General features: G+C 36.3%; 2 protein-coding genes across 3 annotated transcripts; one reads left to right on the top strand and one right to left on the bottom strand.

The window, feature by feature from the left end:
- The first annotated feature begins 1,498 nt into the window (after positions 1-1,498).
- Positions 1,499-4,671, top strand: LOC119645364 (probable leucine--tRNA ligase, mitochondrial). Of its 2 annotated transcripts, none has more exons than XM_038045542.1 (4): positions 1,499-1,700; positions 1,916-3,716; positions 3,782-4,023; positions 4,092-4,671. In XM_038045542.1, the coding sequence occupies exons 1-4, from the start codon at positions 1,611-1,613 to the stop codon at positions 4,581-4,583; spliced, it is 2,625 nt and encodes an 874-aa protein (XP_037901470.1). In that variant the 5' UTR covers positions 1,499-1,610; the 3' UTR covers positions 4,584-4,671. The 2 variants fall into 2 exon arrangements, with proteins under 2 accessions (XP_037901470.1, XP_037901471.1); XM_038045543.1 differs by having other exon boundaries at positions 4,087-4,245.
- Positions 4,672-9,042: 4,371 nt separating this feature from the next.
- LOC119632663 lies at positions 9,043-13,488 on the bottom strand. Its single transcript, XM_038025682.1, has one exon. It carries the CDS (start codon positions 13,345-13,347, stop codon positions 9,043-9,045), a length of 4,305 nt encoding a protein of 1,434 aa, XP_037881610.1. The 5' UTR covers positions 13,348-13,488.
- Between the last annotated feature and the right edge of the window lie 699 nt (positions 13,489-14,187).

Genomic DNA, 14,187 nt, shown 5'->3' with positions numbered 1-14,187 from the left:
GTTAAAAGTCAGTCAAAAAATTTACACTTGCTAAGAAGTATTATCGACTTTGTGTGCAAAAAAATAGGGCAGCCAACCTAGAAAGAAAAGTTTTTTTGCTTTAAGCAGTTGGTACCGCGATTTGGCATAAAGGGAAAGCCACATAACACGCATCGTATCACAACTTTAGAAGTAATTCATTTATAAATAACGAAGCTTACTTAAAAAATCGTCTTTCCATTCTAAATGCAATCATTTTTCTTATTGAACCTTAATCATAGTTAATTTACACTTGTGCCCGTACATTATGGGAGCTATTATTATGATACGTAATTGCGTTTTCCAATTTATACAGTCTCAAGTGGTAAGAATAATGGAAAGCTGCGTTACAACATTATTTGATAAGAAAAATTAGTTAAAGCTATTTATGTCAAACATATATGGAAAACAACGATACAAATTAAATTTTTGATTGATTATTGAAATAAAAAATAAAAAAATTGAGTTTAAAAAAAAGGGTAAGGAAAAGAGGGACTTCATTGACGCAATTAAATGAAGAAAAAAAGAAAATAAAAATGCGTAAGAAGAAACAAAGGCGATTTATTATAATTTAAAAAATATTTATCTAATTTATGTTTATCTTATACCAGTGTACACTTTCTTTATATTATTTGATTTGCAATTGCGGTTTATACTCTGCATTATATGTAAGAAATGAAAAACAAGCGCTAAAGACCATGTATTTTAAGGTTGAAATATGTTCATCATATTGTTTGATTAGGCAACGTTATATAATAATTTTCAAATTATCGATCATCTAATACACAAATCTATATCTCTTATATATGTCTACGTATATCTAGTCAATCTTCTTTATCACTAAGCAATGAACAAGCTTGTTTATTTTTATACTAATTCCATTACTATTGTTTTTCATGAATTTCTTGTTTATGTTTACATTTTCTCTTAAAACAACATGATAGCGCGGCCGTCCATTGCGAGTTTTTGACCAAAAACGAAAACGGCGCCGCATTGTGCATGCTTCTATATATTAGTTGTTACATGAACACAGATTTGTTTAGTTTTTCTTATACAATAATATGGTAAGGCTTGCAAATCCAGCTTTTATTCTGTATTGTGTAATTACGTAATTTGTGGGAATGTAAGCGAAGCTTCGTTGTTTGTTTGCCCCGGACAAAGATGCAGATGATGCAATGCAAAAGTAAAAATAACTGCAATGAAAATATTTATGAAGCTTGAAATTATTTACGATTTATTTAATTGTTTGATATCCTTTGCAATTAGTTGTATAACTTAATACGTTTTTTGGTATTTGGAAAGACCAGCTTCACATACACTTACTCCCTCGAAATAGTTCCATTATCGCTATCCCGTTTTTTTAATACTTTTTTTTTTATATTGACATTACTTAACGTAAGTAGTCATCAATTTTAGCGATTATTTTTGTTTTGAAATCGTTACAACAGCTGCTATGAATTGATGTTTGGTTAGTCAGCTGTTGTAAATGAATGAAAAAGCGGTATATAACTCGATAGACTCTTGGAGTAAGAGCATCTAATAAGACTTTGTCGTTTTTCTTTGAATTAATAAATTGAACTTAAAAGAAAGAAATGCAGATACTATCGCAACTTAAGTCTTTAAAACGTTTTACTGATTTATATAAAAGGCGTTGGGTGTCACGAAGTTGTACAGATGTAAAGGTATTGCAAAACGTCCAATCACTAAATGATGCAACAAATTTTCTCTTGAAGTGTCCATTTCAGATCTGATTGGATCGTTCCAAATATAAATGAAATGGTTTTGCTCTGTAATAATTATTTTTAAAAAAATGTAAATTCTCTTTACGTGTCATTGAGTACAAGAATTATTTTTATGGAGTTATAAGATCATAAAATTTTGTTTGCTATTATTTTAGGATGTGGAATTGACGAAAGAATTGAAACACTGTATTGAGAAGCATTGGTGTAAATATTTAAATCAAAAACAATTTAATGATACAGCACTAGGTAACAAATTTTATGTGTTATCCATGTTTCCATATCCTTCCGGAAATTTACATATGGGTCATGTACGTGTGTATACGATTAGTGATGCAATAGCTCGCTTCCAAAGAATGTGCGGTAAAAATGTATTCCATCCAATGGGGTGGGATGCTTTTGGATTGCCAGCTGAAAATGCAGCTATACAACGAGGTATAGAACCCAAAGTTTGGACAGAACGAAATATTGCACAAATGAAACAGCAAGTAACAGATTTGGGATGTTCGTTTGATTGGTCGCACGAGTTGAACACTTGCAGCTTAGAATATTATAAATGGACGCAAAAACTTTTCCTTATGCTCTATAACGAAGGGATGGCTTATCAGAATGAGGCTTTAGTGAATTGGGATCCGGTAGATAAAACAGTACTGGCTGACGAGCAAGTCGATGATAATGGTTGCTCTTGGCGTTCAGGTGCAAAAGTAGAGAAACGCTTATTGAAACAATGGTTTATCAAAAGCACTGCCTATGCCAAACAATTATTAGAAGGTCTAGATGATTGCACACTTAAGGATTGGAGAGATATTATTAACTTACAACGCCATTGGATAGGAGAATGCAATGGTTACAGTTTTCAGTTGCTTACATCTGGGTCAAATTATTTACGCGTCTGGACTGCTCAACCCGAGCATTTTAAGGATCCTAACGCTTTCGTCGTGCTCAAAACTGAACATTACCTGGGTAAAGTGGCACAAGACGAAGTACATATGACCGTTGAAAATCCTTTTACAGGCACTATAATGCCATTAATATTTAGTAATGAGCCAGCTTTTCCTGAAAAATGCGATGTTTACTTAGCTGCTCCCAATTTTCGTGAAGAGGATAAAGAATTGCAGAGATCGCTTAGTCTTAGTTTCTTTGCTGATAACGAATTAAACTTTGAAAGCCTAAAAGTGGTTGATTTACGAAACGATGTTTTAGAAACCGCTGGGCGCCTTAAACTTGGTGGATATAGTGTATCCTCAAAACTGCAAGATTGGCTAATATCGCGACAAAGGTACTGGGGTACTCCTATACCTATAATACATTGTGATAAATGTGGCGCTGTACCGGTACCGGATTCCCAATTGCCGGTGAGATTACCTGAAAAGTCTGCCTTCAAAAGCGCAGTTAAGGATATTTTGGAATGCTCTTGTCCCAAATGCGGCAATACTGCCGCGCGCCCCGAGACGGATACAATGGATACGTTTTTTGACAGTTCTTGGTACTATTTACGTTATTTAGATGCAAATAATAAACATGAAATGTTTGACAAACGTTTAGCACATCAATGTATGCCGGTGGATTTGTACATTGGTGGTAAAGAGCATGCCGTCCTACATTTATATTATGCGCGTTTTATAAATCATTTTTTGCACAGTCAGGGCTTAGTACCAACACAGGAGCCTTTTTCGCGTCTTTTAGTTCAGGGTATGGTTATGGGTCGTTCCTACCGTGTTAAAGGGAGCGGTCGTTACGTCCAGGAGCACGAAGTTGAAATTGTAAATGCCAAACGAAATCAGGCAATCATGAAGGAGACAAAAGAGCCAGTGGTGATATCGTGGGAGAAAATGTCCAAGTCAAAAATGAATGGCGTGGATCCGACAGACATGTTCAGAGAATACGGCACTGACACAACAAGATTAATAATATTAGCCGATGTAGCGCCAACCTCCCATCGTAACTGGTCAAATGCGAGTAAGTTCAGCACTCGGCCTAAAAACGTTCAAGTTGAAAAATATATGAACGTTTTTACGTTTCAGCGTTTCCGGGAATTCTGAATTGGCAAAAGCGTTTATGGCGAATGGTTAACGAGTTCTGTGATTTGCGGTCCTCTCCAGAAAGCTGCAAGATTGACATAAACAGTATTGAGTTCAAAGCGGAAGAGGACAAGTTATTTGATGCTCGCAATTTCTATATTAAGGGGGTCACATTTAATTATCGTCATGCCTATCAATTAAGCGTGGCCATATCCAAAATGCAAGGTCTGACCAATTCTTTAAAGGTAAGAATAAGAATCTCCTAAGGCTAACTGTCGTATTCATTATATATTTCTTTTCTATTGAAGTATAGCGAGCTTCGAAATCCACCCAGGTCTTTAGCAAAGAATACGAACGATCTCTGGCAGCCCAATTAATAATGCTGGCACCAATGGCTCCTCATTTTACATCTGAATTGTGGTCGAAGTTTGTTTCTGCGCCCAATCGTTTAAATACTTCGCCTACTGATTTCAATTGGGAAACAGATGTGCTCGCTCAAAGATGGCCAGAAATCGATCAACAGTACAAAGTCGATTTGACCGTTAAAGTGAATGGTTTCGAAAATTGTATTATAAAAATAGCCCGCAGCCACATTGATAATGTTACGCACAATGATGCCCTAGATTTAGCATTTAATACTGATTCAGTGACTTCGTATTTGATAGATAAAAAAATACGTACAACAAACTTTGCTCTCTATCCGGGAATTGAAGCTGTTCTTAATATTTATGTCGATAAAGTGAAACAAGAGAAGTCAAATTCCAGGGCAACAACAGGTTCTAAAGAAGGCGGTGCTATAGTTTGAAATACAAATTTATTTAATTTGGATACAAAAGTGTTTATTAAATAATATCTATGTACATTTAACAAATCGGCAGATGACGCGAAGGCAAAATATAAATGTTAAGAGTGTTTTTTTTTTTACAGCGATTTGACTCCTAACTTTTTATATAACTTTTTTTTTTTCTATATTTGTTTACAAAACTCGCGATTACGTGTTCAATTTCTGCGATTTGAAAGAGGCGACTGTAATAATATCCGATTTCTATCGAATGTTTTGTAATACCTAACGTTTGGTTCGTTTTTCAATAAACACTCAGAGTGTTGGATGAACTCTTCGCCATCTTTTTCTCATAGGGAAAGTTTACTTTTTCAGACAACAAATCAGCTTTGCTGTAAATAATCAATATGAGCTCGAAATACATAAGATGACGACGTATGAGTCTTAAGTAGTGGCGTGTCCCTTTATATGGGTACCAAGTCATTATGGCTTTTTTTTTTTTTTAAATAACATTGTCGATTTTCATCCAGAAAGAGCGCAATTTGATGGATACATCTTTGTCTAACAAGTCTACGCGTAATGAAGCGACAGAGGTATTTCGAAAACCTAGCTTTCAGAAATTAAGTGATGGAATTGACAAATTGCGAAGAAACAAAGTACTACTTTGAACGTTAGACCTCTATTAGGAACCGGCTTTAGATTGCTGGGAGATCAAAGCACTTCACAGACCCACGACGGCCCAAACTAGTAAAAGAGTGTATATGAGACGGATTAGTGCCGTACCGGACGATATTTGTAAAGCTTGTTGTACTACGTAATAGAACATCTCATCCTCATTTGTTGTAATTTTGATAATATTAGAAGTCCTTTCAACCTTCTCAGTTGACACGTTGTCCTCTTTAATCTATTCAGAGCAAAAAATGATGCTTATCATGGATAACTAGCTGGCTTTATTAGAAAATCGAATTTGTCTTTTTAAGTTAGGAAAACGTTTAACAATATATATATATATGTTGCAAACAATCATATGCTATAATCTGGACATGTAAATCACATTTCTCATTGACTTAGTCTACTTAATCTCAACATTAAAAAAAAAAAAAACTTAAATCTTAATACGTTTGTCATCGTATATAAGCTATTGAAATATTAGAGCATGGCCAAGGCAGGGCTTTTGCAAACATGATGTTTATTATGAAGAACTAGGCGTACTGATGTGTCATAATGTTTGCAACATTTGGAATGAAACCCTACAATTTATATATATATTCTTGATCAGCATGAAATTCTAAATTGTATATGTCCGTCCGTCTGTTAGATGGCTCTTTTAAATATTCCGCAAATGGCCGCAAAAATTAAACTGTCCACTTCATATTCGCCAGAAGCATTGGAAGTTCTTGTATGCAGGTTGGCATTGAAAATGGGCGAAATTGGTCAGAGTACAAAGCCGCACTGGAGCATAGATTGAACGCAACCGGTTATTTCTTAACAAAAATTTATTGGTTTTTGCTCATTATTCGCAGATTATATAAAAGTTAGAAAGATAGGCTGAAATTTTCCCATTTATCCCATTCATCAAAAATTGTAATGGCGGTGGGTATGCGATATTCATGCCCAGTCGAATATAACTTTCTTACTTGTGCATTTTCTTGTTACAATCTTTCCTTTTAGCATTGTTTGGTTAAGTTAAACAGTTGGGAAGAGTATATTCCCTCTAACTATTGATACGTATCGCAAACCAATATAAAAATATTAAATAAATTTTTCAGAATTGCTTCACCGAGTTTTAAAACGCAGATCAAGGCGCTCAGCTCAACTAAGAATAGAGTAAGTGCGACATAGCGTCTTGTGACGATTGTTACTGTTCTGCTAGTGATCAAGAATATATATTTGTTTTTGCGGGTGTATCGTATTATGACTAAGCCGGTTGTGACGCCAATAATTACCGATCTAACATATGTTGCAAATACTAGCGTCAAAGGTAGCATATTGATTCTTCAGAGAAACTAACAAAAGCGTAATTATTAGATATATTGATGTGTGTGCGAGTAGGCAAGCCCATTCATCGAGGCAAAGACTTCATACTCATTTTTTTTTTTTAACTATAACGAAACGCTTGAATTTAAACTTTTAACATTTTATTTGCCCTTACCTTATAATTCGAACGCGTCCTTACCGAAATGCAGGAAGAAATCTGTGTCATAACGTAGGACTGAAAATAATTTCAGAATGGACCGAACATACCTGGCCGCCATTATTACTGTACTTCCTAATAAAAGGAGACCTTTGTTATCGATCCTGTCACACATCGTCACTAATCCAAGATTGATCAATCGCGAACAATGAATATATTAATCTTATCGTCAACAGGTTTAATTCATATTTCCTAAAAAAAAAACCACAAAGTAAAAACAATTAAGAATATTATAGTCAGATAAGACCGACCATTAAATATCCTACATCACATTCTCTAGCACAACTCTTATATTTATTATAGAACACAAAAGTTATATATATATATATATATATATATATATATGTTTTTATATAAATGGATATTTTTCATGTGCGTATTTATGGGGAAGCGAGTCCAAAAAGCAGCATAATGTAGCACAAGTTTAATCCTTACATAGGGCAGGATCCAAAAATACGCGTAGATAGTACAAATCTTGTAGAATTCATTTTCATATGAAATTACTGTTATGGGTTAATTTTCCTCACCACATATTAAAACTTGGATTTTCACGTTCTACAAAGTCGACAAAGTGGGTCGATCCAAACCGTATTCAATAGTATTCGTTTTTGTAATAAATTTCATTAAAATATTTCAAAAATTGCGATCTTATATGCGGCGGTATCCAACAAATAAACCCACGTGGTCCAAATTCAGGAAGGTAGATTCCTGTATCAACTTGCTGGCATGCGCAAATTTTCATCATAAAATATTGAAAATTTGAAATTTTTACCATATAAATTTTCAGTTTCTGTAGAAATAGTTATATGAGAAGGTATTCAAAAAATTTCTCCCGCCGGTCCAAAGTTTTTATACCGATTTAGAATGCCAAAATGCTACTACTTAGCCACTTATGCTAAGAAATTTTAAAAATTTCCATTTTTTTCATGTAAGGACTTTTTAGAATAGGGCGTTATATATGAACTGGTCGGAAACGTGGACCGATCCAAATCATTTTCAATAGCGTTCGTCCTTGGGTGAAAGCACGTTAGTTAAAATTAATCGCAATTTGCCGCCTGTCGGTTGAACACAAGAATACATGGGCAGACATCAGACGGATAGATGGATCGGCAACCTTAGATCGGTTACGAAAATGATTCGGAATCAATCGGTATAATAAAATGTAGGTCTTTCTTAAGTCGTTCTAGATGTTGCATACGTCCGCTCTAACTTAATATACCCCGTAGCACAAATGGAGTAGGGTGTAAAAAAAAAAGAAGGAAAAATCGAAAAATATGGAGATTAGCAGGAGTTTAAATGGAGAGTTATTCTGTTAATTTGTTCTACAGGTACAGGTGCAGGCCTTTGCTAACAATTTCAGATATTTAAAAATGATTTACTTTAAACTTTAAATATTTAGAGATCTGTAATTTCAACCTATATACTATGTCTTTACGTTCGTTACGTCACAAGGAACATATTCAAAATATCTAATTAGCTTTTGGTTTTTAATACCTTTTATTAATTGAATACATTTACTGTATATGCTTGTAAGTGTATTCTATGTATGTAGGCTATATATAAAATTGTGCTAAATATATATACTAATTATTTGGTCATTTATTGCTTGTGTGTTTGCACACATATGAAACACATACAGGCGTTCCTCGCTGAAGGCGTACCGTACTGTATCGTAATCGTTTTATACGAAATTTTTTTTTTTCTTTTTCTTCTAAAAACTAAAATGCCATATAGAATAACATAATTTAAGTTTAGCTATAAAACGAATCAAATAAATCAAAAAAATGCGTATCGCGTTGTATTGAATTCAAATCTTAAATTGTAAAATTTTTAAATTTTCTTAAATTTCGTTTCAAGTCTTTTAAATTAGATGAAAAAATTAATTAAACTTTAATGTTCATTAAATTAATTTAGTTATTTGCTTATGTTCTCAATGTCGGTTCAAATTTCACTTATAAACCATAAAATGAGAAATCAATTGAAAAGAAGTGCAACGATTCGATTTTTTGAAATCGTATTATATCGAAACCGGGCTTTGCAAGTGTCGCGTTAAACGAAGGACACCTGTTAATGTATGTGCGTACATGTGCGTTACATTAATCAACTTTAAAATATAAATTTTTGGAAGTGTTTCTCTTTCTCTTCAAAAGCAGCTGCGACCTATTTGAAGACATCAAAACTAACGTCGGTGCACTACACACATATGCGTTTGTCCACGTATTTGTGGGCATTCATTATGTATGTATAGGCTATCGAGAAGTGTGGAGGCGGCGTAGCTAAAGTTAAATTTCACTTCATTAGTTCGGTCATTAGGTTACGTACATACACATCCAGTTGTGAATAGTCGATCAATGTGTTGCGTACGATTTCCAGAAGCATACTAGGCCATAACGTTTCTAATTTATGCAATTTCTCAACCGCATTACATGTATTTTCCATCATTAGTGTAATATGAATTTTACCGCGTTCGCGTATACTAAGGGAAGTGGTTGTCATTGGTGTTATTGCTGTTGTTGTTATTGTTGTGGCTGGGACTATAGATGAAGAACTTGATAATGTTGTGGAGAATGTTAAATTTGTTGTTGTTATTGTTGTTGCTGTTGTTGTTACGGTTGCCGTTGATGAAGCAATTGAGTTACTGATGGGCACCGCATTACCATCATATGCATATTGTAATTGCAATAGACGCACCTGTTGTGGCGTACGCAGATTATGATTTTCCTGATTGTTGCTGTTAGCTTTCTTCCATTGCAGCGCCTCCTTGCCCACCACCAATCTCAGCGATTGATTGTCTGGCTTTAAAAGCCATTGTTTCGGGGACATTTTGCTAGCCGTGCAAGATTCTTCTAAACGTAAGCGTGCGAGCAATGGCTGCAGCATAGCATCCGGCATTGACCACAATATTAATTCAGAGAGGCCGGCATAAATGCTATTGGCTTCGTCCACTTCTTCCGCTGTTACCTCACGTGCATTTAACAATTTCAGGCCCCAGTGGGAGAGACGATAAATGGCATATTGACGCCACAAATCCTTTGTTGTAATACTATTGCCCTCTGGATCGATAAACAGCGAGGAAATGCCTTGTAATTCCGCCAATGCATTTAACTGGCCCAGATACGCAATGTTTGTTTCGCGAAAAACGAAATTTTCCGCATGAGGGAAACGCACTTTGATGCGAGTTAGAAGTGTGCTGATGCTATTAAAGTTGATGTAGCTAAAATTGAGCGTATGAACGTCGTTCGCTTTTACAGGATTCCATTGTTTGTCGATGAAACGCAAAGCACCGTGACCATAAACGTTCAAATAACGACCGCAAATCTCGATCAAATAGTCGCCGCCCTGTTCCCGCTCTCTTTCGTTCGGTGTTAGTTTGATACTAGTCGCGGCAGTATTTGTGATGATTGGAGTAGGGGTAGTGGCGATGGTGGTTGAGACAGTCAATAGTTGGTTGTGGCAAGTGGATACGGACGACTTGCTGGCATTGACGATTGTTGTATACCCACCGGCCATACAGGTTATTACAGTATTGTTGGCCGAATAACTGATGCTGGTAGCGCTGCTGTGACTGATACATTCATTGTTGCTTTGGTTAGCGTTTGCAGATGTTTGTGCGGTCAAATTATGGTGCGGCTTACTTTGATAACGTGTGTTATTTATTGCGGTCTGCAGTTTGCTAGCATTTCCGTTTATTGTTGCTATAACACCTGGACTGCTATTGCCTAAAGCAGTCTGAGATCTCATTAAGCTGCTCGTCATGTAACGTTTGCTTAACGTTGACGATGTCAGTACAGATGTCGTCGTCGTTGATAATGTTACTGTTGTTGATGTTGTCTGGTTAGATAACTGGTTCGTCGTTGCAAGTGTTGTTGCATTGTTAGTATTTGCGTTGAATTCTATACTTGTAGTAGCAAGAACGACTGCGTTATTACATTTGCTTATATTGCTGGTTTGATTGACTTGTCCTCTTGGAGACATGATGCATTTGTCATTCTTTACGCTTTTAGTGCGACTTGTGTTGTTTTGGTCATTCTTTATTTGTACGATATCTACGCTTTCTGTGGTTTTCATGGAAAACTCTTTACCAACTGATGATGTTGCAGAGGTTTCATCAAAGTCACTGGTTGGCTGATTTGATGGTTGGTTGACTGTTGCAATTTTCGGAGGTACGTCATCCGTTTCACCTTCTGAACTGTAGCAACTGGACGAAGAGTTCACATTTGGCCCTAAACTAGATGACGAAGATTGTGAGTGACGTATTTCAGTCGCATCTTCCGTGTCTTTGGATTTTTCGACATCCTTGACGACCTGGCCTATAGGTGGCAGCCTGATGAATTCTTCATAGACATTCTCGTTGGTATCTTCTTGTATTTTATCTAAATCATTGGGATATTTTAGTGTGCGCTGCTTAGTTGCATAACCGGATTGTGATAATTGTTGTGACCTCAGGAGTTCCCAATTGGTACGAGCATTTGATATAATCTCCTCGCGTCTTATAGAATTGAAAATTTCTGTAGTGAAATGTTGATGTTTGTTTGCGGCTAGTTCTTTGTTGTTACGCCAAGCCATGGCTGCTTTGCGTACTTGCTCAGTTATGGGCATTTGGCTGAGACTCTGTAATTTCGGCAAATAACTGACTAGAAATGAAACGCAATCGCCGGCTAAGGAAACGGGGTTATTTTCTATAGTCACTTCTACTAGACTCACAGCCTTTGCAATCGATGCCATATCTTCGACTTTGTGTAAGTCGTTATGACACAGCCACAGCCGTTCCAATGCAACGAGATGTTGAAATCCGTTGATACGTTTCAGTTTGTTACGTTTCAAGTTCAGCTCTTTAAGTTGTTGCAATCCATTGAAGTCGTTCTGATTGATTTGTCTTATTTGATTGCCAGCCAAGTTCAAAGATCTCAATTCATGCAGGCAGTTGATTCTATTGCTGCTTACGCTAGTGATTTTATTGCCATGCAAATCCAGGACATGCAACGTGGTTTTCAGCGAAGCCAAACCACTGATGTCTGTGATGCGATTTTTACCCAACAATAGCACTGATAAAGACGGCAGCCCATCCAAATTGTTAATGCGTTCGATTTGATTGTCATACAAATCGAGGAAGACCAACTGACGGAAAATCGCGCCATAAGTATACTGTAGTTGTTTGTTTTTGATGTGTAAGTCGAGTGAGTGAGAAGTGGAAAATTCATTTTCTTCATTTTCTGTGTTAATCGAAACCGGCGAGGAGACGGCATCCGATGTAGCGGTTACAATGCTGCAATTGGTGGTGAAATCAAAACTCTTTAGATGCGTGGTGCTTGTCCCTGTCCTTATAAGGTATGGCCTTTGACGTGGCTGGGGAACAACTCCGCGTTTAACATTTTTATTGCAATTACTGTTGGTACTCAATTGACCGGCAAAGTTGTTTGCAAAACTTTTGGATTTTCGTAAACCAAAACGCATCTGCGAGGATGAAGGCAACACATGCCGGCTATCTTTATCTGGATGAAAATGCAGATTTCTCTGTAATAATTTGTGACGTTGTTGTTGTTGCTGTTGTTGTTGTTGCTGCTGCTGTTGCTGCGGCTGTGACGTATGATTCGTGCAACCACTTTTTAACGTTTGTGCAGTTAACATATTAAGCGGAGATGGCGAAGAAGGAGATTTTTCCTGTGCATTCTGTGCATTTCCTAAAGGCAAAAACATTTCTTGTCTATTATTTGGCAGGCGTTGGGGGTTTGTATCTGTTCTAAGTGTATAGTTATTGATGCTGATACTACTTTGACCTACAGATAGTTCGCTTGAAGCATCATTCTTGCCGGGAACATTTTCCTCTTTTGGTATGTGAAATGTACTAATCAGATTGTGCTGCAACGATAAGAGGCGTAAGTTTGGTTCATTCTCGAATATGGGTATGGTGGTTAGACCACGTTTATCATAGTTTATACGGTCAGGTAATTTCTCTATTTCCCTCGAATGACGTGCGATACGACAAATGCCATTGGGTTGTTGCGTCACCGTTGCACCATTCACCGAGTTCCGTTGCGGTGAATCGTAAGGACGCTTGAGATTAGCTGCTATGCTAGGACGATTGGAGGCTGAGTTTGATGAGGATGTGGATTTCGAACGTTGACGCGTCACTGCGCGTAAAGTGGGACGGCGATGTAAAGTTCCGGCTGCTAAAAGAGGTCCCTTTATTACATTGGGCAAAGCGGAGCCACCGCATTCTAAAGCAGTATCCTTTTTAGCGTGTTTTCCCACGTTTCTGACTACGTTTTGGCGTTTCATGTAGGAACTTGAACTAAGAGTGCTGTAAGAACGGGCCAACGGCTTTCGTGAACGGCTAGGAACAAACTGTTCAATTTTCAACAGCGTTGTTTGAGGCATATTAGTATGTAACATTCGTGAGTCTATATGTGTGCCATTAGATGACGCGGCAACGGCTGTGACACCGGTTGATTGCAAATTGATCTGTTTTTTTGTAGATTCTGCTGAACGGTTTCTTGGTTTATTTTTGTCTACAGTGCACATTGGAGAATTACGGGAAGATCCCTTGTCATTATGCCTAATGGCAGACTTCACTCTTAACTTTGTTATCGACATGGTGCTAACAAGTCTCTTTTCCCATTTCCTATAAGAACGTTATTATTACCGCTGTCAGTCATAAGTTCATTATTGGTTTATTAATCTCCAAAATTCATTCAATTGTTCATTACTTTCATTGTGAGTTTATTAAAAAAAAAAAAAAAAAAAAAAAAAAAAACGAAGATAGGAAAAATGAATGAACTGTTCGTCCATATAAATATATGTATAATTTGCTTTGCTGTAATCAGCTTTTAGGAACACTAAAATAAAATCCAGAACACTTTTTACTTAAGTCTTCACCTGACAACAATACCTTCAGTTGAAAAACTACCATTTCGGATATCTAACTTATGCAGCGTAGGAGTGTGTTTGTTAAAATGTTTTCCATTTACGTATACTTATTATTATTATTTCTAGTTTTTTTTTTTTTTTTTAAACAAATTTTCATCAGGTTTTATTAGTTTGTTTATTCGGGTTACACACACACACACACACACACACACACACACACACACTCATATGTAGACCGCTTGGCATGGCAACCGCTTTGTAGTTGTGCATGCATTTGCTTTGAGTCAATGAAATCCTTTTTCATTTTCAAAAGTAAGTTTGTTGTTCTGTATTTAGTTTTTTCTTTTCTCTCATGTTTTTTTTTTTTTCTTTTTTTTCTTTTTTTCTTCATATATCACATTTGCTTTCAGTTTATGTGATATATGCGTGTGTGTATATATGCATGTGCATGTACGTATTTGGACTGTTATATTTGCTGTTTGCTTCTATAGAGTACGTTCGGCTGTCTTTTTTTCTATTTTCCTTTTACTACCCGTTTATATTTACTGTTTGTTTATTAAACAGCAT

Source organism: Glossina fuscipes, unplaced genomic scaffold (genome assembly GCF_014805625.2).
Source record: "Glossina fuscipes isolate IAEA_lab_2018 unplaced genomic scaffold, Yale_Gfus_2 1, whole genome shotgun sequence".
In the NCBI taxonomy this organism is placed as follows: Eukaryota; Metazoa; Arthropoda; class Insecta; order Diptera; family Glossinidae; genus Glossina; species Glossina fuscipes.
This window is presented reverse-complemented; position numbering and strand designations above follow the sequence as displayed.

What these genes read in the sequence shown, in the direction of transcription:
- LOC119645364 (XM_038045542.1), top strand. Translation starts at nt 1,611, where the DNA reads ATGCAGATACTATCGCAACTTAAGTCTTTAAAACGTTTTACTGATTTA. An exon ending in GAAGTTGTACAGATGTAAAG is followed by an intron (nt 1,701 to 1,915) that starts GTATTGCAAAAC and finishes CTATTATTTTAG; the next exon opens with GATGTGGAATTGACGAAAGA. An exon ending in GTCTGACCAATTCTTTAAAG is followed by an intron (nt 4,024 to 4,091) that starts GTAAGAATAAGA and finishes ATTGAAGTATAG; the next exon opens with CGAGCTTCGAAATCCACCCA.
- LOC119632663 (XM_038025682.1), bottom strand. Translation starts at nt 13,347, where the DNA reads ATGTCGATAACAAAGTTAAGAGTGAAGTCTGCCATTAGGCATAATGAC.